At 28.1% G+C, this 23,057-nt stretch overlaps 2 protein-coding genes across 2 annotated transcripts; one reads left to right on the top strand and one right to left on the bottom strand.

Annotated features, from left to right (window-relative positions):
- The first annotated feature begins 98 nt into the window (after positions 1 to 98).
- On the top strand, positions 99 to 13,272 carry LOC113363781 (ribosome-binding protein 1-like). The gene is made up of 19 exons (XM_026606267.1): positions 99 to 309; positions 1,121 to 1,325; positions 1,391 to 1,558; positions 1,643 to 1,801; positions 2,350 to 2,431; positions 3,732 to 3,836; positions 5,301 to 5,446; positions 5,537 to 5,815; positions 6,481 to 6,603; positions 6,666 to 6,788; positions 6,939 to 7,065; positions 7,144 to 7,259; positions 7,336 to 7,449; positions 9,214 to 9,372; positions 9,444 to 9,533; positions 9,598 to 9,825; positions 11,335 to 11,451; positions 11,529 to 11,588; positions 12,926 to 13,272. The coding sequence occupies exons 2-18, from the start codon at positions 1,134 to 1,136 to the stop codon at positions 11,580 to 11,582; spliced, it is 2,382 nt and encodes a 793-aa protein (XP_026462052.1). The 5' UTR covers positions 99 to 309; positions 1,121 to 1,133; the 3' UTR covers positions 11,583 to 11,588; positions 12,926 to 13,272.
- Positions 13,273 to 18,506: 5,234 nt separating this feature from the next.
- Positions 18,507 to 22,838, bottom strand: LOC113363799 (zinc transporter 7-like). The gene is made up of 5 exons (XM_026606281.1): positions 22,710 to 22,838; positions 22,290 to 22,475; positions 21,973 to 22,190; positions 21,555 to 21,848; positions 18,507 to 19,446 (listed from the first exon to the last, which is right to left on the bottom strand). Exons 2-5 carry the CDS (start codon positions 22,468 to 22,470, stop codon positions 19,093 to 19,095), a joined length of 1,047 nt encoding a protein of 348 aa, XP_026462066.1. The 5' UTR covers positions 22,471 to 22,475; positions 22,710 to 22,838; the 3' UTR covers positions 18,507 to 19,092.
- Between the last annotated feature and the right edge of the window lie 219 nt (positions 22,839 to 23,057).

Here is a 23,057-nt window from a genome sequence, read left to right on the forward strand (position 1 = left end):
AGCCCGTATTTAAACCGGATGTATATTTGTTCCGAAAAAGTGTCTCGTTGGCTACTCTCGGCAAATCAACTTCAGTCAACTCATCAATCGTAAAAGTCAAACGCCGCTAAAGTAATATTTTTTTAGTTTTTCTCATAAGTCAAAGCGAAATGTATAAATAATCATTTTGGAATATACAATTGCGTTTGATTATAATCTAGTTTTATATGTATTATGTGATTTGACGGTAGATTAATATTATATATAGTAAATTTTAATTTTTATTATCAAACTTTGGAAACCTGTCAAACACCGCTTTTTGCATTAAAAGTAAGTATAATTTGATTTAAACTTATTTTTTCGGGGTTTTTATTAACTATGTTTGTTTATAGAATCATTTGATGTGATTATATTTACTTTATCACTTATCTGTGAATTTATTCTATTTACTTAATGACATCATGTATTTTTGTCAATTTTCAACTACTTGGAGAATGAATCATTGTGTCACGTTGACAAGAATAAATGCTCTATATTATAAACTTTGAGCCTTTTGTAAGAGACTAGCCTTCAAATTGTGTTCTCACATACATTACATACATTCTTCATTTTATTGTTTTATGGACATGTTTTTTGATTTATTGGTTTAATGTGCAATGTAATTTTGCTCGCAGGCTACAAATCTGTATAGAAAATTGTATAACATATGTGGTATTAAGTCTGTAAAGTATATTTCTGTGTTTATATTTTGCAACATCGAACAGTTTAATTTAATGAACATAAACTCAATATTATAACCGTAGTAAAACTTCTAGTCTTTATATCTTTATTTATATTCATAGATCAAATCTGTATTGCTATTGATGTACAATTTTGGAATATATACATTTATTATCTCTTCATGTACTTTTTTAAATCATTTATCATGTAGGGCTTTATAAAAATATCTTTTAAATCATAAGGTTATTGTGCAATGTAATTTTTAGGCAGGAACAAGTCTATAATTTCAATTATGATACTTTAACATCAAATTTGATAACTGCCTAATGTTTTGCTTGTTTATTCTTTTATTCAAATTTATATAAATCCTAACTCTCTATTATCTAATTATCTTTTCTATTTTCGTTTTCTTTTCGCTCAGGAATATTATTAAGATGGATATTTACACTGGTCTCATTTTCGGAGTGATAGTTATATTATGTGCGGCAGTATTAGCTTCAATTAGTCTATTCGGAATGAAAACTAAAACTTACGATGAAGCTAAAGCTGAGAAGAAGACAGTTGTCGAAACTGTGAAACTGGCTCAGCACCAAAAGCAGAAGAAGAACAAGAAATCTCTCAAAAAGGTGAAAGTTAAATATAAATCAAAATATTATGATGAATATATCAAATTATTTTATTATTACTTTAGACAAAAGAAAATAAAGAAATCATCAATAAGGATTTGAAAGACGAAATCAAACAAACTGTTGTTGATGATGAAGATGAGGAATTGGTTAAAACTGAGACTAAACCGGTTCATGTAGAGTTTCAAGAACCGGAAATTATACCAATTGATGATGATGTTGTTCAGTTAAAGGTAAGAAAATTGTGGGTGAGATTATAATTTATTAATAGAGTAATACATAAGAGTATTTAATATTAAAGTAAAAATGACTTACAGAAAAATAAAAAGAAAAATGCACCAGCACGTCCAATTTTGGTGAATAAAGACGAGAACAAACTTTCTGCCCCACCATCAACATCCAGTTCTACAACTTCGTTGAATCATTTTGAAAATATTCATCCTAAAGATGATTTGGAGAAATTGAAAGCACAATTGGTAATAATGATAATAAATAGTAGGTTGCTTGAAAGATTCCCTTTTTCTACCTTGTTTATTATTTTCATTTCCATTTTGTTACCATTAATCACTTTTTTATACACTTTTATGCATTTAACTTTTGATTCCATGTTACCCGATCATGCATTTTGATTTTAAGTTTCTTGCATAAATCATCACCTTTCTTTTCTCACATAAATCATCAATCATCTACATTCTTCTTCTTACCAATCCTTTAATCCTAGAGGAGGCACTCTTTTTATAAAATGAATCCAATACAATTTCCTATACTTTTAACGATAATGCTCAGTAAAGTATTTTTCTCGCCTGCTCTTCTGAGCACTTTATGATATCTTATATCAATCCATATCAAAACTGTACAGATACTTTTTACTTTTGTCAGCCTTTCTTAAAGTCCATGTCTCTGATCCATATAGAGCTATGCCATAACACTTTAGTAGTAACTTACAATTGTTAATATAAAATGATATGTAAATGCTATTTATTTTGTATTTTTTTATTAATAGTAATTTATATTAATATTGCAGGCTTCAGATCCAGTAAAATCCAAAACTGTTGTTAAACCAACAAAAGCTAAGTTGGAAGCTATTGTTTCTAAGGACATGAAAGGTATTGATATAATTTTCATTTGTTCTTTACTTTGCACACTTTTGCATTAGAACATTTTTATTGAGAAATTAATACAATTGACTACTTTTATTTTTATCCATTATAAATATATATATATATATATATATATATATATATATATATATATATACATATACAGTAGAACCTCCTTATTCGCGGTTCCTTCATTCGCGTTTTCGCTATTCGCGGCTAAAAAAATTGCGACCCGATACCTTTATTCGCGGCTAAAAATTTCGTTATTCGCGGATTCCAGTGTATATGAAATCCAATATCTTCCATAAATGCCGTCTTTTTGGCCTATATAATTGCGTTGCGTTCGCCGTCCTCTCAGTTATCAGCGTTTTTGATCAAGTTTTGATCAACAAACAGGGAATGAATGAATCAATCATATATGCATGCTTTATTTCTTCATTTTTCTCATTTGTAGCAAATATTGTGATCGAGTAACACGTGCTAACAGACCTTTTCCTCTATATAATTAATAATAATAATCAAAATAATCAAAATTAAAATTAAACATTAAAATTAAAATTAAATTAATATAGCAATAAATAAAAATTTTATTAACATGTCAACTAAAAAAAGTTGGGCAAGAAAGAAGTCCCTTAAAATTAAGATAGAAATACTTGATCGTTCACGCCTTAAAGTCTTTCGCATCCATATCACGCTGATATATTGTTAATGAATCTATCGTACGATCGACACAAAAATCGGAAGATAAAATAAGATCATCTCAGTGAAGGTTTAAAGATGGCAAATGATCTGTGTGATTTTTTAAGAACATTGATCAATATATGGAGAGAAGTATTCTCTTCAAGAGGCAAATTTCAGATGTGACTGCCGTTAAAGTCTGAATTAGTCTGAATTAAAGGCACTTTTGAAACCTAGCAAGCAAGAAAAAATTACAAAGTTTTTCAAATTTTTGCCTATTTCTAAACAAAAAGGATCAAAATGTTTAATGTATAATATAATTAATCAAATGCATTTATATAGTTTTAATATTATATTTATATAAATAATAATATAGTTTTTTATATATGTACTTTTCATTATTTTGTCATCTTGGAACGTATATCCTACAATCGCATATAAAATGCCATCCTGTATTTGCGGATTTTTCATTATTTGCGCATTATTTGTCATCATGGAACGTATTCCCGTAATTCCATACAAAATGCCATCCTGTATTTGCGGATTCTTTATTCGCGGCATTTTTACGGAACGTATCCCCCGCGAATAAAGAGGTTCTACTGTACAAATATTTTCTTTTAATTTACAGTAACCAAAGCTCATTTGTCTGAACCAGTTCATGAGCAAACTAATATGAACTCACAGAAGTCGCAGAAAAAGAAAAAGAGTGAGTTGGCAGTTTTGCAGCAATTGAGTAAGAATTCTATTTTTCACACAACTTAACTCTTAAACTAGTGGTGTATGGCATCGTGCCTTAAGGCAAATTGTTGGAACTTCCCATAATGTAATGGAATTTCAAGGAGTTTCAAATTCAAACTTTCACTATTTATATTTGATAGACAAAATATACATTACATTAGAAGTAAATAAACAAATCTTGATCAAGCAGAATTAGAATGAAGGACCTTATCTCATATTTCTAAGAATTGTATAAATTGAATTGCAAAGTTAAAATTATTTATTTCAAGTATATATATGAGTTCTAGAATTTTAGCCAGAATTAAAATTAAAATGTGAGCCTTTTCAATATTTAAAAATAAATAGTTATTCTTGTTTTCCCAAAAACTATTTTTTCAAATTGTCAACACAAGCTAAATATTTTTTGTATTATTCTTACCAGATTACCTACCATTATCTCAATAATTACTGTTTTATGCACTCTTTGCTCAGCATCTCCGTAACGGCTGGATCTGCCTTTGCAAAAAACTAATCAACACATTTCCCTATCAATAGGAATCGAATATTTCTTAAATCATTCAAATCGGTTGATCCCTGCGCCCGAGAACGTGGACGAAAAATTATATCATACATACGCACACATACATCCATTTTTTTCTAAGATATGCCAAAATGTTCAAAAATCTTTGATACAAAGATATATACAATTTTTTATTAACTTCCCAGAGTAAGTTATAGAAATCGCAAGAAATGATATTCAAAGATTTCTGAACATTTTTGCATACCGTAGAAAAATTGGAGGTGTGTTTGTGTGTGTGCGCGTGTGCGGATACAAATTTTCGTCGACGATTTCGAGAACACGAATCAACCAATTAGAATAGACGTGAGGATTAGTTTTTGGCAAAGGCGGGTCTAGCCGTTTTGGAGATACGGGGCAAAAATGGTACGGTTCAAAAAACATTTTATTTATATTGATTAAATGAAGAACTGATGAAATTTTGGAAAGGCAGATCTAGCGCTTTCGGAAATCCAATAAAAAGAAAAAAAATGCCATGTGATGGACAAAAATGGTCATCAATTTATCACACATTTTATAGATATTTTAATAATAAGAACATATTTTGTTCACTTTTATATGGGTTCCGTACCAATGTTTATTCGTCCCACGCGCTTTGATATTTCGTTTCTACGCAGCTAACATATCGCGATTGCTTTGAAACAAAGTTCAAAATTTTCAATGTATACAAAAATCAAATTTTACAAAAAGGTCAATTTTTTTCAAAAATTTTAAAACTCTCCAAAATCGACTTTTTCTAAAGTTCTAAAAGAAAATTGAATATTTTTTTTAAAAAATGTTTAGGTACGGGAAATTCCTGCAATGCACCACTAGTTTTTTTTTTTTGCTATTATAACTTACCCTATGGGAAATTAAAATTATTCTTACAAATGATATATGATGTGAAAAATATTCTTCTAACAGGTAATGATGAAGGAGGTGTTGGAATAAACGTACTGGAACCATTACTAACTAAAGCACAACTTTCAAGAAGTGAATTACAATTTCTTATCGACCTAATGCTGAACAAACAACACGGTCCCACCCCTGAACACACAGAATGGTTTGAGGTAAAAACTTCAATTATTAATAACAATGTACCAAATATTATATCATCTTATGTACTAAATATATTATATTAACCAAATTTTTTTCCCCAGGGGCGCAGTGATCCCGTACAGAAACTAAAGAAACAATTAGCAGAAAAGGAGAAGGCTTTAACAGACGAGCAGGAGAAGTCTTTGGGTATTCAGGCAAAGTTACGTGAACTGCGCACTGAATTGAATGCTGAGCGTTCTAGAATCAATGCAGCAACTCGTAACTATGAACAAACTATTGCATCGAAATCATCTGAAGCTCAGCAATTGGCTAACAAGTTACAAATTGTGGTTGAGAGCCATAATGCGGAGAAGCATACATTGACACAGCAATTGCAACAGGTAAGGGTAATAGATAAAATAGAAAAAAAGTAAAACTTATTTGCTATAGTACAAGATGGCATTTAAGTAAAGATAAATACATAATATAACAATTTTGAATAATGTTTATTAGTAATACGGTAACACTCGTGATGCACACATTTATTAGTGTCAACCATTGTGCACATTTATATAATGGTAAATTATAAATTCTATATTTATAATAGCATTAAAAATATGTATAATATTCAAAAACAATAATGTAATTAAAGTCATACTTCAAATATGACATGATCGGTTTGTCATTGTAATTAGCATTTAGAAATGAACCTTCATTAGAGAAATGAAGTGATTAATAACTTCTATAATATTCGTTCACACAGTGGATTATGTTAAACAACGCCTAAACAAATATTGTTTTCGCAACTTCACTTATCTTATAATACTTGTGTTTGAAGAACTTCATGTAATTAAAATTAACATACATTCATTGACTGCTTGTATTTTTTTACTTTTTTGCTGGCGATATAATCTCATTCTTTAAACAGCTGTAATATCTGTCTTGTCTAAAAAATATTTTCCATTTCAATAACTTCAAAGATTTATAGAAACCACGAATAATATAGAAATTATTTCAATAAACTTATGTTTCATATATGTAAAGTATTTTTTATCTATATATTTAGTACCAGGCTAAACTCGCTGAAGAACACAATGCAGTAACTCAACTGCAAGAGGAACAAAAGAACGTGAAAGAATTGATGGCCCAAAGACAACAGTACGAAGCTCATATTGTCCAAATGAAAGAAGTAAGATCATTAAATAATTTTGTTATGAAAACATATATTTGCAATACTTTTATTTATTTCAGAACGAAGCTATGTTGAACTCTCAATTGCATTCATTACATGCAAAGTTATTGGAAACTAAAACATTACAAGAACAACTTGCTTATAGGGATCAACAGTTGCAAGAAATTATGCCCCAATTGGAGGTAATAGTTTAAAAGAAATTTGTCTTGCTTATTTATTTTTACCTAACACAATATGAGCTTTGAAATATCTACAAATTTTGGTATAATAGATGTATTATATTATAGTAATTTATGATGAAGTTAATGACATGAATTGCAATTTATTTCCAGGCCTGTAGACAACAAATCGCTGACTATGACCAACGTTGGGTTGTTGCACAAATGCACGAAAATGAACTGAAAATGGAAATTCATAGATTGCAAACTGAATTGAGATCTTCGAAGGACAATTTATCAGGTACAATAGCAAAACAAATATTTATATATATATATATATATATATATATATATATGTTTGTATTATTATTATTTGTAGGATTTGCTGCAATGGAATCTGAAATGAGTAGACTCTCGATGTTGAATACCAAACATGAAGAAAAACAAAAGGAACTTTTGAGGAAAAATGAAGATGTTGATAGGCACATTAACCAAGTAAGTTTATGCTCATATACTAAGAGGTATACTTTTTTTTATTGAAAGCTTATAACTATATATAATTGTGTTTCAGTTAAAAACCCAAATAAATACTCTACAAAATGAGAAAGATGCTCTAGTGAAACAAGTAGCCGAGTTATCTGAATTGCAAAATGGAGCTGCCACCCACGAAAACAACAAAAATAAGGTAATAGATTATTTAAAAAGAAGTTTCAAGTATAAATATGTTAAATATAAGTGCGTATTAAGTATTAACAAGATTTTTATAAAAAAAAATTAAAATTAGCTATGGTAACTTTATTAAATGATTTTGTTAAAATTTATTAAAGAAAAATTTTTTGCCACAATTTTTGGAGACACTACTCTTTCTGTTTTATATTAAAATGGCCCTACATTATTAACTTTCCGTAGGTTAAGTTATAGTAATCGCAAAAAAATCGAAAATGAAAATTTTTTTTATATCTGTACGTTTGAAATGTTTCTGAACATTTTGTCATACTTTAGAAAAAATTGACGTATGTTTGTGTGTGTGCGGGTGAATACAAATGTACGTCCACGATTTTTCATAATTTTCAAAAAAAAAATAACAATTTTGAAACAATTTAAGAAATATCAAAATTAAAAAAAAAAACGATTTTCTACAAAAATTTGAGACCATTTTGAAATTTTCAAATATTTATTCATTTATTTATTTATTTTAAATATAAATCGAATATTTTCAAAAGTTCCCAAGAAATTTAAAAAAAAAAATGATTTTTTCCTAAAAATTTCGAAAAAGTTAGAACTTTTAAAAAAAAAAATCTGACATTTTCAAAAAAAAATTGAAACTAGTGGGGTGGGTGGCAACGTGCCTTAAGGCAAATTGCTGGATTCTCGTACCGTAACGAAATGTTCGAGGAATACTGAATGTTTTCAAATAGATTATTATAAATATTGTAACATTGTCTAATATTTATAAGAAGTATATAAACTGAATTGCAGAGTTGAAATTATTTGTAAAGTATATTACAACTATAGTCAGAATTAAAAATAAATATTTTCGATATACAAAAAACTAAAAAAAAAAAAAAAAAAAATGGTACAATTTTTTTTTTTCAAAATCGATTATTTTATTAAGACAAGCAGAAAGTTTTTTGAATCATTTAAATGGGACGCTTAGTTCTCTCAAAAACTGCCATTTTTTACATATTTAGCTCCGTATCTTCAAAATGGCTGGGCCTGCCTTTGCCAAAAACTAATAAACACTTCTCCCAATCATTACTAATTGAATGTTTTTTAGATCATTCAAATCGGATACTCCGTTCTCTCAAAAATACGATTTCTATTTTCTGCACTCTTTGCTCCGTATCTCCGAAACGGCTGGACCTGCCTTTGCCAAAAACTTATCAGCTCTTTTCCCTATCAATAGGAATCGAATGTTTTTTAAACCATTCAAATCGGTTGATCCGTACTCCCGAAAACGTGGTCGAAAATTTGTATCCAAACATACATACACACACACACACACACACATCCATTTTTTCTGAAGTATGCCAAAATGTTCCGAAACCTTCAAAACGTCGAGAAATGTAAAAATTTTCAATTCCGATTTTCGGCCCATTACAATAACTTACCCTACGGGAAGTTAATTATCAAAAAAAATGTAATTAAAAAAAATGAACAAATTTCTTATAAGCATACACATAAGTTGTTTGTAGAATACGCTCATAGTCTAATTATAAGCACCTATAAATTTACAGTATGCATTTATAATAAATAATATCCTTGAAATTATTCAAAACAATTATTGATTATTTTCATTCCTCTACGTACAGGAAGTTTCAGCAATTTGACTTACGACACTATGTCATGCACCACTAGTTAAATTTTTAACTGATATGGCTATTAACGTAACTTTTAAATATGTATGAATATTTATTTATTTTACTCACCTATTTCTTGCTCCTTACAGGTCGAATTCCTGAACCTCCAGAATGCTCTAGATTCAAACGTCAGTAAACTCAAACAAGTCGAAACGGAAAACACAGAACTCAAAAATAAAGTATCACAATTAACTACAACACATGGTTCACTACAGAGTCAACTTGATGAACTGAAATTGAAAAATGACGTGAGTAAATGATAAATGATTTAAGGATTTAGAAGTATTGTTTTATTAATATCTTTGTTTGGTTTTTGTAGGAGTTGAGAACTAAAAATTGGAACGTCATGGAAGCCTTGCAGACTAAAGAAAAACTAGTGACGGAATTAACTAAACAGCAACAACAACCTGTAAGTTTACATTTATAAAACAATCATAAAACAAAATCTGCATTAAATTTTTTTTCTGTTTTAGCAAAAAATTGTGGAAGTTTCTACTAAACCTTCAGAAGATGCCGTGGCACAAGCGGCTATAGAATTGGTTAAGAGAATAATGCCAGAAAATGCAGTTAATTCTAAAGAATTAGGAAGCAATCCCGAAGAGTGCTTAGATGTGTACAAGCAAAAAATATTCCATATGCACGAGCAGAATAGTCAATTGGCCGCCATGGTTACTAATTATAAGAAAATAGTTTTGGACACCGTAAGTAAAATCTATATATATATATATACTAGATGATCCGTAAGACATTGTCCTATACACATATCTATAATTTTTTAATATCCTTTACTAATATTTACCGTATAAAAATTATAATTATTGTTTTTTAAATTACTCTTCGCACCGAAATGCATATACATCAATATGAGCGATGTTAAATGTAGAAGTGCTTTAAATAAAATGATGAGTCTCAATTCCCATACAATATTATGGAAATTGAAGTCTTTTAAATGGTTTAACAAATTCAGGAAAAATATAATATATAGTAAACGTGGTCAAAGTACAATATTAGCTTGAATTTTTCCACCTCAAGTAATTGCTCCAATAATGTTGCCTATAATTTTCTAATAATCTTGTATCATATTTTAACTGGTTTTTAGTAATTATAATATTTAAATTACATTTTTCTTGGTAATAATTTAATATACATTATTACCAGGGACGCTCCTTGGGTCCTCAGCACCCGTATGCTATTTTTTTGTAGCTTCCTCTCTCTATTATTTAACCTTTTTTAACAGTTTATCATTAAAATTATTATCAGTAATTAATATTTGGCTTTTGAAACATTTTACTTATTTATTTTCTGCATTTTATGTGATTTATTCTATTGAGCAAATCATAGAGAGCAAAAAAATTCTAGTCTTTCATAATTAAACATAACACTGGTACTTCATGTTGGATTATTCTAATTTAATTTTTTATTATTCAAGATATCCAAAATTGCATTTCAAACTTCTCCTAATTGATATTGTAAGAGCCCAATTGTATGTATTCATCTTTACTTTCCCATTTGTTGTTTTAAAGTGAAATTTTTAACGTAGTTTAAAAATATTGTGCAAAGATTAGTACAAGATGCAAAGAAATTATATATTTTTTTATTTATATTGAAAAAAAAACATATAAAAATTCATTATCTGAATCTTGTGTTGGCATTCCCTAAAGCTCTGATTATTACTTAATTTCATATTGTAAGTGAATTAATTTCTCAAATCCTGTTCATATGTGTATCATTCAATCTGCCATACATATACTGTATCTTATATTATTTTAATTTCTGGCACATCTCAGCTGTTTTTTGGCAATAATAATGTAGACATTTCATTTTTCTTATTCATAATTATGAATTTATTATACATATTCTAATATTGTCTAGGCTCATAAGTAAATTGAAATTTTTGGCAGATGACAGTTTTCATTTGTTTTCAATGCCAAACAATGTCTCAAATATTTTCCATGTCAAACAATGATAAGCGTTTTTTTGTCATTTTTTTTTCTATTGATTTCTACAATATTACTATATATTTTTATAATCACATACATCCTAAAAATTCAATCAACAAACTTCAGAAAGATTTATCAAAATCCGAATAACCGTTTAGGAGGATTATCCTTTCATACACCATTACAGAAGAATTTTATATTATATATATAAATATATATATATATATATATATATATATATATATAATGTTTATATTTCTTTTATCTCAGGAGGGAGTACTTAATAATCTACAGTCCTATGTTGAGACTGAAGAATCCCGCTGGCAAGAAAAGTTTGCAGCGAAAGAAGCAGAAATTCAAGCAATGAATAAACAATTACAAGCTCAGGTATTTATAAATATATATAACTATAGTTATTATTGATTAATTAATAATATGGAATAAAATTATTTCTTTTTTTGTAGCAAAAGACCTCAACACCAAATCATTCAACAAATGGACCTACTGCAAGTTTATAGGACATGGTAAGAAAAAAATAAATTATATATATATATATATATATATATAGTTATATAATACTAGATGACCCGAAAGACGTTCCTATATCCATATCTACAATTTTTTAATATAATATACTAATATTAACCGTTTACCTAAAAATAATAATTTTTGTTTTTTAAATTACTGTTCACGCCAAAATGCATATAAATTTATAATATGAGCGATGTTAAATGTAGAACTACTTTAAATAAAATGTTGAGCTTTGATTCCCACACTATATTGGAAATTGAATTGTCTTTTAAACGGTATAACATAACCATAACCATAACATAACATTGGTACTTCATGTTGGATTAAATTAATTTAATTTTTTATTATTTAAAATATCCAAAGTTGCATCTTAAACTTACCCTAATCGATATCGTGAGGGCCGAATTGTATGTATTCATCTTTACTCCCATTTAATATCCGAATCTTGTGTTGGCGCCCCCTAAGGCGTGCGCTCGTAATTTTTGCATGCATCGCATTAAAAGTAGGACCGGCGCTGATAATACTTAATTTCATATTTCAAGTGAATTAATTTGTCATATCTTGTACATATGTGTATCATTCAATCTGCCATACATATACTGTATTTTATATTATTTTATTTTCTGGCACATCTCAGCTGCTTTTTGGCAATAATAATGTAGGCATTTCATTTTTGTTATTCATAATCACAAATTTATCATACATATTCTAATATTGTCTAGGTTCATAAGTAAATTGAAATTTTTGGCAGTTGATAGTTTTCATTAGTTTTCAATGCAAACAATGACTTGTCGTTTTTTGCAATTATTTCCATTTATTTCTACAATATTGCACATACATACATCCCAGTACTTTATAATCACATACATTCTAGAAAATTTCTTTAATAAACTTCAGAAAGATTTATCAAAATCCGCATAATCGTTTAGAAGAAGTATACAGTGAGTGCATGTAATTTAATATGAACTTTATATAATAGCAATAAAGCTTAAATTGATACTATGTTTTAGTTAGAAAACGTTTGAATGTGCAAAAGGAAAGGGCTGTTTTTAGAGTTTTCCCGGCAATTATTCAATTTTTTCTTGTCGTAAGAACCATCCTTGGACTTCAACGAACATTTTATAAAAAGAATTGGCCAAACTGGTCCAGGCGTTGTTGAGTTATGCGCTTACTAACACATTTTGCGATTCATTTTTATATATAAGATACAACGTTCAAAGCACACTAGCACCATCTGTGATATGCTGAAAGCACTCATACAGAGTAAAGCGCATTTGTTCTATGTTTTTCTCTTAAATGCCACTTACACCTAGTTTATTTTTCTTTTCAGCTTTGATAATGTATAACCAAGAAGAATAATTGCTTTGGACAAGCGGTACGAATATTAATAATATAACCAATCAATCATTCTACTACACAAGGAATGTTATTAATATATATTATAATAGACGCACACACATTTAGAGGATTTAGTACTGTGCTATATTTTGTATTATATTTTTATTAAATTAATTTACTAGATTATTTTCTATTGCTAAAAAAAGATAAAGTAAAGATAAATTGAACCAAGCAATCTATCTATTGTTAAAGTGGGACTGGTTTTCACTTTTGAAATTTATACATATGTACTTTATTTTGACAATGGAAAACATTAAAAGACACATTTATTATTACACATGGTAGAGATTAATTTTATTTAAGGTTTTTCACATTTTTGGGTTGCAAAAATATTGAAAATAATTGGTAATAAATATAAATTTATTTATACTTAACAATGTTTGCGTCTTAAATATATAAATATTTTAATAATAATAAATATATATGCATGTGTATATAGTTGTGGAGCTTCAAAACAAGAATCTAAAAAGTAATTAAAAACAAGTTTTTCAAAAAACCAATTCTTTATTTATTTACTGTCGACGTTTCGGAACTAAGTATGTTTCATCTTCAGGATATCTGTCAAGAAACTTGATCTAAGAAAAGTAGAAAATGGTGAATTTTTTTATATAAAATAAATAAAATGAAGAAATAATATTATTTTTTTTATTATTACTTTTTGGATTCGTTGTTTAAAGCTCTACAATATATATATATATATATATATATATATATATATATATATATATATATATATATATATATGAGTAAGTTCTTCAAGGGCATACATCAAATAAAAGGCAAAGATTTAGAAGTTAATCTTTAATTTTTCCAATTAAAATTTTGGAAAAATTAAAGATTAACTTCTAAATCTTTGCCTTTTATTTGATGTATGCCCTTGAAGAACTTACTCATATTTCTCAACATCAAAATTAACTACTTTAACATATATATATATATATATATCATTGATAAATTAGCATCACGTCTCAAGGCTTGAATATGACAAAAAATTTCAATAAATTAAAATGAATTTGTTATCACGATTGTATATAGACAAGACATTGTTAAGTATTAAGTTTTATACACCAAGATTGTGATTACATCAAAACCTCATTAAGATGATTTTTCAAGTAAGACTTAAGGGAGAAAGCATAATGTGAATATAGAGACGATAAAGTATCTACTGCGTATTATGTATTATATTCAAAATTTTGGTATATGTAGGCATTATTAAATAATCACATTTTTTGGTTCGGCTAAGAGATTTTGATGCATTAGCAGTAATTGCAAGATTTTCAACATAAATCAATGTTTGTAACTTTTCTGGATCATTAGAATTGGCACAGATAAGAATTTAGGATAGTCAGGCTCTAATAAGTTGCTTTACCATCATGACTAGTTTGTATCATCGGAACATTCAATTTCTTTAGTTGTTTGACAGTATACAATGTAATCGAAATTTTGATCTATTGATGTAGCAATTAAAAGCATTGGTCGATAATATAAGTCTTCAGCAAATATACAAGCTTTCTCGCTTATTTTGGGGCCAGTAAACCACAGATTTTTTTCTAATTTATTATAAAACCTCCCTTTTGCTTTATCTTCTGAACTCTATTATAATAACATAATCTTTGATGATACAGTTATCATAACATTCTTTCTTGCTTTGTTTATATGTGAAATACGCCTGATCGCATAGTAAATAGATAAACATTTTCATTTTGGAAATAATCTATTCAGCAATTTGAAAAAATTGAAAATCAGTGATCTATAAGTCTTCAGCACTTTCTATAATTCTTTAGCTCTTTCTCACATATTGTGGGGTCACCAATAGACAGTTTAAAGGGTCGTTTTTCTAATTTGTCAAACTTTCCTACATTTGACTTGTTACTCTGAATATTTCCTGTTCATCAAATTTCTTTGTTTTCTTCTCAATTTTTTAAAAATGAGTACTTAACATTGAAACTGTTAAGGGAAGATCACCAGCATATAATATAAGGTTGTCAAATATCTCCCTTCCGCCTTTTTGTATTATAAACCAAGAGCAAAAAAGCGGAAGGGAGATATTTGACAACCTAATATTTCAATTTTTTGTTCGATGGTCAGTACTTTTCGATTAGGTTTAATAAACGTGATGACAAATCGTATTAAGCGTTAAGAAATGTATAAAAATATGTCTATGGTCTGACCTAAATCTTCGTATTATGCGGGAGATGGAATAAAACATAATCGTCTTAACGGGGTACTATTTGGAAAACCTATTAGAAAACTGCCTTATTTTATTTCATTATTAAGAATATATAAATAAATAATTTGTTTTTTTGTACAGTAATACCCTGATTAATTTAACGCGTTGGTTTTCTTCATCAAAAAAGAGCGTAAAGCGAAACAGCGCTAAACGGGGTAACAGAACATTGATAATGCATTAGATTTTTAATAATTGTGCTTATTTTATTGCAGACAATAATAAAAATAACATAAAAACAAATAAAATTCTAATTTAGTCAAGTCGTTCAGTCTGTTCTGTGGTTTAAAATTTTTGCCTTTTTGTTAAAAATGCATTTAATGTAGTTTGCGTTCTTGAAGCATCTGTTACACCTCAATTTATTTGCTTTTAAATTTCTGTCGAAATATGGAATCATTTTCACCAAATTGGTGCATATTTTCGGTCGTGGTCAAAAAGACCTACTATAGGACCATTGAAAGTTTTACTTGCTTGCTCTTCTTCGAAATCACCTCAATCACCACAATCAACATTTTTTTCTCTTTTTAATTAATTACTTCACACTAAACTAATAAAAGCTGTTTCTTGAACTATTTCTTGGACATTTTCCACTTTTTTATTACCCATATTTTGGGGAATCCCCGTGTTGAAATAAAAATTGTTGGCGCACTTTTACAACGGGGTATTACTGTATATAAAAAAATACTTTATTTTATTCTTTAGTTCGAATGTGTAATAATTAGTATTAATTAGAACCGATTTCAATCAAAGCTTAATTTGTGGTTATCGAGACACACACACTTTGATATTGTATACATTCTGTGAAAAGATTGATATTGCCAATAAGAATATAATAATAATAATAAATATTTTTTATAATCAAAAATAATATCGTAAGCAATTCTAAAATTTAAAAAAAATCGGGCTTTATATAATATATACATACTATATATATTGAGCAATTTGTAGTTATAATAAAAATTATGTATTTTATTACTATTGTTCCAAACAAATCTAACGACTGAATTGTTTTTGCGTGCGCGATATTTGTGATCATCCATATCTAATTATGTAATTAATTTTTGATTTATTTGGAACAATGAGATTAATTATAATTAATAATTAATAATTAATAAACTTCCATATTGTTATATTATGTGTTTAACCAATTTTTTGGACGAAACTTTTGCTGTCGAAATATTATCAATAACTGATATGAGTTAACCATGTTTATTTTTCATAATTATATATTAAAATAAAATAAAATAAATGCATTTTATAAGAGTACTTGTTTTATTTAAAAAAAATATATTGCAGTGATAAGTAAACTATTTTCAGGGGAGGTCCAGGTTGTGTGATGTAAATAAATTTTAATTACAAAAGTTTCAATGAACATTTTTTATTTATTAAGTATTTTAGACATAGTATATCATTACTTAATATTAGTGCTCCTTTTGGAGGCAGGTTCAACATGTGACGCATGCATTCTTCATATCATATTTATATATGAAATATATAGCACCAAATTTGTCGAATCAAGAAAAAAGAATTAGTATTTTTTATTTATAATTTATAAATTTTTATTCAATATTTATAATTTTTCTATTTATACGTTTCGACACTTTATATGTGTTATCATTCAACAATACATACTGGGAAGAACAAAATACAAAACTAAAGCAGTTATTTTTCAACTTCCCGTAGGGGAAGTTATAGTAATCGCAAAAAAAAAATCGAAAATGAAAATTTCTGCATATCTTTACGTTTCAAAGGTTTCTGAACATCTTGGCATACCTCAGCAAAAATCGATGTGTGTGTATACAATTTTTCGTCGACGTTTTAGGGCCGATTTAAAAGATTCAAAAATCATTCGATTCCTATTGATAAGGAGACGTGCTGATTAGTTTTTGGCAAAGGCAGGTTCATCCGTTTCGGAGATACGGAGCAAAGAGTGCAGAAAATATAAATTATGTTTTTGAGAGAACGGAGCATCCGATTTGAATGATTCAAAAAAACATTCAATTTGTAATGACGTAATGAAAAGTTGATTAAATTTTTGCGAAGGCAGGTCCAGCAGTTTTGGAGATCCAGTAATAAAAATTTTAAAAATCCAGTTTTTCATTATTGAATTTTTTTCTTAATTTTCAAAAATGCTCGAAAGAATTGAAAATTCTCAAAAAAGATATTTTTCATATTGAGTTTACAAAATTTTGTTCGAAAAAAATCCAAATTCTCAAAATAATCTATTTTTGCATTTTTGAGTTTTAAAAACTTTAAAATGCGGTACGGGAAGTTCCAGCAATTTGCCTTAAGGCACGATGCCATGCACCACTAGTTTATTTTATATCGTTTAGGTCAAAATTTCGATAAAAAAAATTAGTTTTGGTAAAAAAATGTTTCTTGTTCTTCCTGAATGACGACACACATAAGGTGTCGAAACGTTTAAATTAAAGAATTGTGAACATGAATTCATTTTTTCAATTAGACAAATTGGCTTCTATATAAATAATAAATATAAGTCGATAAAATAAAAATAATTAAATACAAAAAGGATTCTTAAACAGACATCCATCTACTTATTAAAATACAATTGAATCACTATTTTTTTTAAATTTTATTTTAATTTAACTTTGCAATTACTTTGTTTATTGTTTATTTTATTAGTGAGTTTGAGCTTTTTAAATCATTTGTGTATTTATCAACTGAGAAAGAGTTCAAACTTGTTTATTTATGGAGTTTATATCAAATTATTTTAAACATAATTATATATCACTTTAATGATTGAATGGATGCCTGCTTAAGAAACATTTTTGTTATTAATTACAAATCATTCAGCATCTGAAATATATATATATATATATATATATATATATATATATATATTAATTAAATGATATATTTAATAATTTTTCTAGATATATTATATCGATAACCTAAATGGCATATATAGTACAAATTCAAATCTACTTTGTCATATATTCAAGCCGATTTTTGTTCCTTTATCAAATTCTAAAATTCTATAATAAAAACATTATTTATAAATAAATTATATTAATCCTAGAATAATGAATAGATTTGCACAACTCCTGTTGAATAAAATAATTGTGTTTAATGCACAAATTTATTCAAAATCGTGGACAAAAAATTACAAATGAAGGAATAATTATAATAGAAAAATATAATCAAGCTTTTTTTATAAGTTATTATAATTTCTATAATAAAAACTTTGGAATGATATAAATTTAAATTTATATATTAAAATTTTTTTAAATCTTCATGTTTAAACCGTATGGTCTTAACGGGGTTCTACTGTGTTTTGTTTAAAAAAATATTAACGCAAAGTTGTTTGTTTAATATAATAACTTCCATGAATAAAATTTTAATGTTATTGTAATCGTACTAGTGTATAGCAACAACAAGGGTTCATAATTTAATGGGTAATTCAAACAAAGCTCATAAAATAGCATTGTCATGACAACACTCTCTTATGCTCGTTCTTGATATTGAAAATTATGAAGAAATTCTTTGATGAAACCCCAGAATTAAGCGGGGTATTATTGTAGGTTAAGTAAATTTTGAGATCCTATTACTAAAGTCTATTACTTTACAGTACTTGGTATATGTGATAATATGTAATAAAGATAAAATTATTTAAAATTTTACACTAATTAATTTTACAACTACACGCATCCTGGCTATCTTGCAAAATTTATATAAAAACTTAACTTTTATCTTCACCACACCAGCGCTGTCCTTTTCCCATTTGTGACATTTGATCATACTCACAGCACATTGTCTTTGAGCTCGTTTTTGAGCCACGAATCCATTTTCATTATATTAATTTCACTATATAAAAATATAAAAAAGAAAACAGCCTAAGAATACTTCTGATATCACATCGATGTATAATCCAACTGTACATAAAGCTGCCTGACGCCCACAGAAGCAAAAATCATCTGCGTGTGGTTAACTACGTATTTAGGATCGACGTTTTTCGATACTTCTAATTTAATTGCACCTATATAGACATCACTACACAGTGTCCAGAAATGTGGATCCTGCACAGAGTACACACCGGCTAGGCCAGTTACTTTTTGATAGCATTGGGGCAAGAGATTGTCCAGGGCTGAGGGCTGCCTTTGCATCAGGACTAGGACTGATTCTTTGATCAGGGGCAAGACGCTGAGAGCTATCAGGATTGCTATAAACATTGAGCAAATTGGATCTGCTCTCATCCAGCCGAACATCTGTATTAGAATTTTATTTTTGTAGAGAATTTGTAATTGGAATAAATGATTAATGTGATTGAATGAACTTAATGGAAGCTATAAAACCATCTACCTTATATTACATGGACTGTTAGTCGAGCGCATAATAAGTGCTCAAACAAAGAAGGGTATGTGATGTCACATGTCTGAACGAACATTGCCGACGACAATCGCGGACTCTCCCGATTGATTCATTGTCATATGTTATATTATATATTTTAATTAAATAATGGCATTTGTGATGGCTGATAATTTTGTAAGAACTAATATTGACAATATTTGATATATATATATATATACTAGCTGACCCGGCAATCGTTGTTTTGCTAAGTGAGGTGTATTCAAAACAATTTCTAGAGAATCAAAAATATTTAATACTTTAAGTGTATAAGGATGATGTGTTGTTTGAATGCTATATACAATGAAGTATTATAAAAACAATAAACCCCATTAGTTTGTCTATATTTTGTCAATACAATCAAACCGGAAGATTTATACACTTTCTATAGAAAACATGGTATAATTCAATTCAAGTCTTTTTTGGTCTTTCGACTTATTGATTACGTTTCAAGTTTTTCAGATTCTTTTTGCATTCTGGATTTTGTATTCTGTAAATAATACTATTGAGCTTATACAAAATTTTCAAATTTTTGCAAGGAGAGATAGAAAATGAATTAAGTATTTCTTCTTTGACCTGCTTTTTGAAAAGTTTCAAGTGGCATTCGATGAATTAAAGTAAATTTAATAAAAAGTATATATGTAGAGCAGGGCGAGGCACAAAGGACCAATTTGACTTTGAGCAAATATAAACTATATTGTGAAAACCATAACAATTATATCTCAACAAATAATACATATCAAAGAACAATTATCTGATTACGTTCAGTAAAACTGCCAGCTACTTCATCATTGTAGAAATGTGCTTTTTTTATGTCTTTCAAAAATTTGTTATTTAGACCTTCTTACCCTATAGGCGGGGTAACTTGGAGCGGCCAGATGGCAAACGGGTTTAATGTCTTATTTTAATTTTAAAGGTATTTTACAAAATAATTACATTTTTAACTAATGCTAAAAATCTACCAACGGACTTTTATTGTGTATTTTCAAATATTATCGTTTATCTCCCAATATCAAAGTCATAAAAATCAAGGTTATAGCTGGTTATACATCTTTTTCCCTTTACTTTCAAGTAATGTTGTTACTGATTTTTGAAACTTTAGTTGTGGAACTTTTAACCCCGTACCTTCATATATTACTAACCATTTTTCAATAAATTCTGGGAAATTATAACTGGGAATAAGTTATTCGACAAAATGTACATGTAAATGTAAATGTATGTAATGTTCTTCTTCAGTCCTTGCATTTGCAATATTTCGCATTCTTCTTGCATTACGGCTCTGTTGGGAAAGATTTGATCGTATTGGTCGCGGCATTATTAAACTTCACTTCACCTTATATATATAGAACCAAGAACTAATATTCATTCACTATATTTAACATGAGGTAGTAGAGGGTAATTTCAATGACAGAAGCGCCGAATGACAGTTGACAATTGAAGGTAAATGTCATGGATGAAATCATTGATAGTATCGAATAAACTACATGCATAGTTTATAAATAATTAATTCTGAATTAGAATGAAAAACGGGATAAAAAGTATTTCATATGTTTCTCCTGGCTTTAAACTACCTCTCTGCCACCAATAGATTACTGAACCACAGCAACGCGTGGCCGGGCTAGCTAGTATATTTATATATATTTATATATATAGATATATAATGAATTAGAATGGAAAACGAGATAAAAAGTATTTCATATGTTTCTCCTGGCTCTAAACTACCTCACTGGCAATTTTCATCTAAATCGATTCAGCCGTTCGTGAGTTATAAGTGTTCTAACTTAAGCGATCCTCTTTTATATATATATATATATATATATATATATATACATATATATATATATATATATATATATATACATATATATATATATATATATATATATATATATATATATATATATATATATCAGCACATGCCATAGCAAGAAATATTGCACACCTCTCTTTTAATATTTCTACCACATACCTGCATCAAAACTGCCGATACAATAACACCAAATGATCCCAGAGTGTCAGCAAGAATATGCAAAAATACACCCTTCATAATCTGTGAATTACCACTCGTGAGATCAGTTGGAATCTCATGATCATGCGAATGTCCATGATTGACACCACCATTTGCTATGTGGCCACCATGAGAGTGACCATGGGATGCACCACCGCCATGAGAATGCCCATGGCCATGTTGGAAGGCATATATTCCGATTAGATTGACAATGAAACCCAAAACGGATACAACAAAGAGCCTGTCGTGTTTCACCTAAAAAGGTAATAGATATTGTAATAATAATATTAGAATAAGTTTTGAAGTAACATGTATAACATTTGTAAATATAAAAATAATAAATTGAAATGTATTTTTCTAATTATAATTTATTATTTACCTCTGGAGGTTCTATGGCTCGTTCGACAGCTTCAGACATAATGAAGAAAGCAATGAACAATAAAAACAGTCCGTTCACAAAGCCGGCCAAGACTTCAGCACGGACATAACCGTATGAAAATTTTTCATTTGCTCTCCATTTAGTAATAACAGATGCTCCAAGACCAGCTAACAAGCCGGTGCAATCAAAAAACATGTGAAACGAATCCGATATTAATCCTGTAATATAATAGATTGATTAATAGATAATTAATATAATAAAAGGATTTTTTATTACTATTAAGTACTTATAATGAGTTAGTAATAAATTCTACTTACCAAGACTGTTTGTCCATACACCATACAACAGTTCAACGAAAGCAAATGAAAAATTCAGCAACAAAAATAGAAATAGATTACGTGAATTTCTATCTGAAAATATAAGCCTCATCCATCCTGAAATTTTTTCCTTAATACGAGAACTTATACTCCTAGAGTCTCTATGTGTTAATGGAATCATTTTATCTGTGAAATCCAAACCAAATTTAATGCACTCCACTAAATGTACATATTGCAAGTTCAAATATGATTTAGTATATATATCATAAACATTAGTTTGAGTTGTTATTTAGCAAAAAATTATTTCATGTCGGATTAAAGTGGATTTAAACATTTAGATAACTTTACGAATTGCATACGTGTAATAATTTATTTATAACCTATAAAATTCCGGCCGTATGATAAAAAGTGTATACTTACGAAAGTTTATGCAGACAGTTGTTCTGAATTAACAAATTTAACAAGAATTTTAAATAAGAATATATAAATTAGTATAAATGCATGTTTGAGGATTTTTTAAAAAGGCATCTGTCAAATTGATAGAAGCCTGTCAAAATGAAAGACTAACCACAACCACTACATTCCACAGAAAATAAACTAAAATATTTAATGATAGATTTTGGAAATTTAAGATTTAATCAAATGCTGTATTAATAATGTGATAGTAATAGTTATATAATTATAGCATTTTTTATTAACATTTTATTTAAAATAAAATTTCGTTTTTTAGAAATCAAACATGAAGTTTGAATCGCATCAGGTAATATA

The sequence above is a fragment of the Ctenocephalides felis genome, unplaced genomic scaffold (assembly GCF_003426905.1).
Source record: "Ctenocephalides felis isolate EL2017-DRISC unplaced genomic scaffold, ASM342690v1 CF-g0.4_SCAFFOLD_00845, whole genome shotgun sequence".
Lineage (NCBI taxonomy): Eukaryota > Metazoa > Arthropoda > Insecta > Siphonaptera > Pulicidae > Ctenocephalides > Ctenocephalides felis.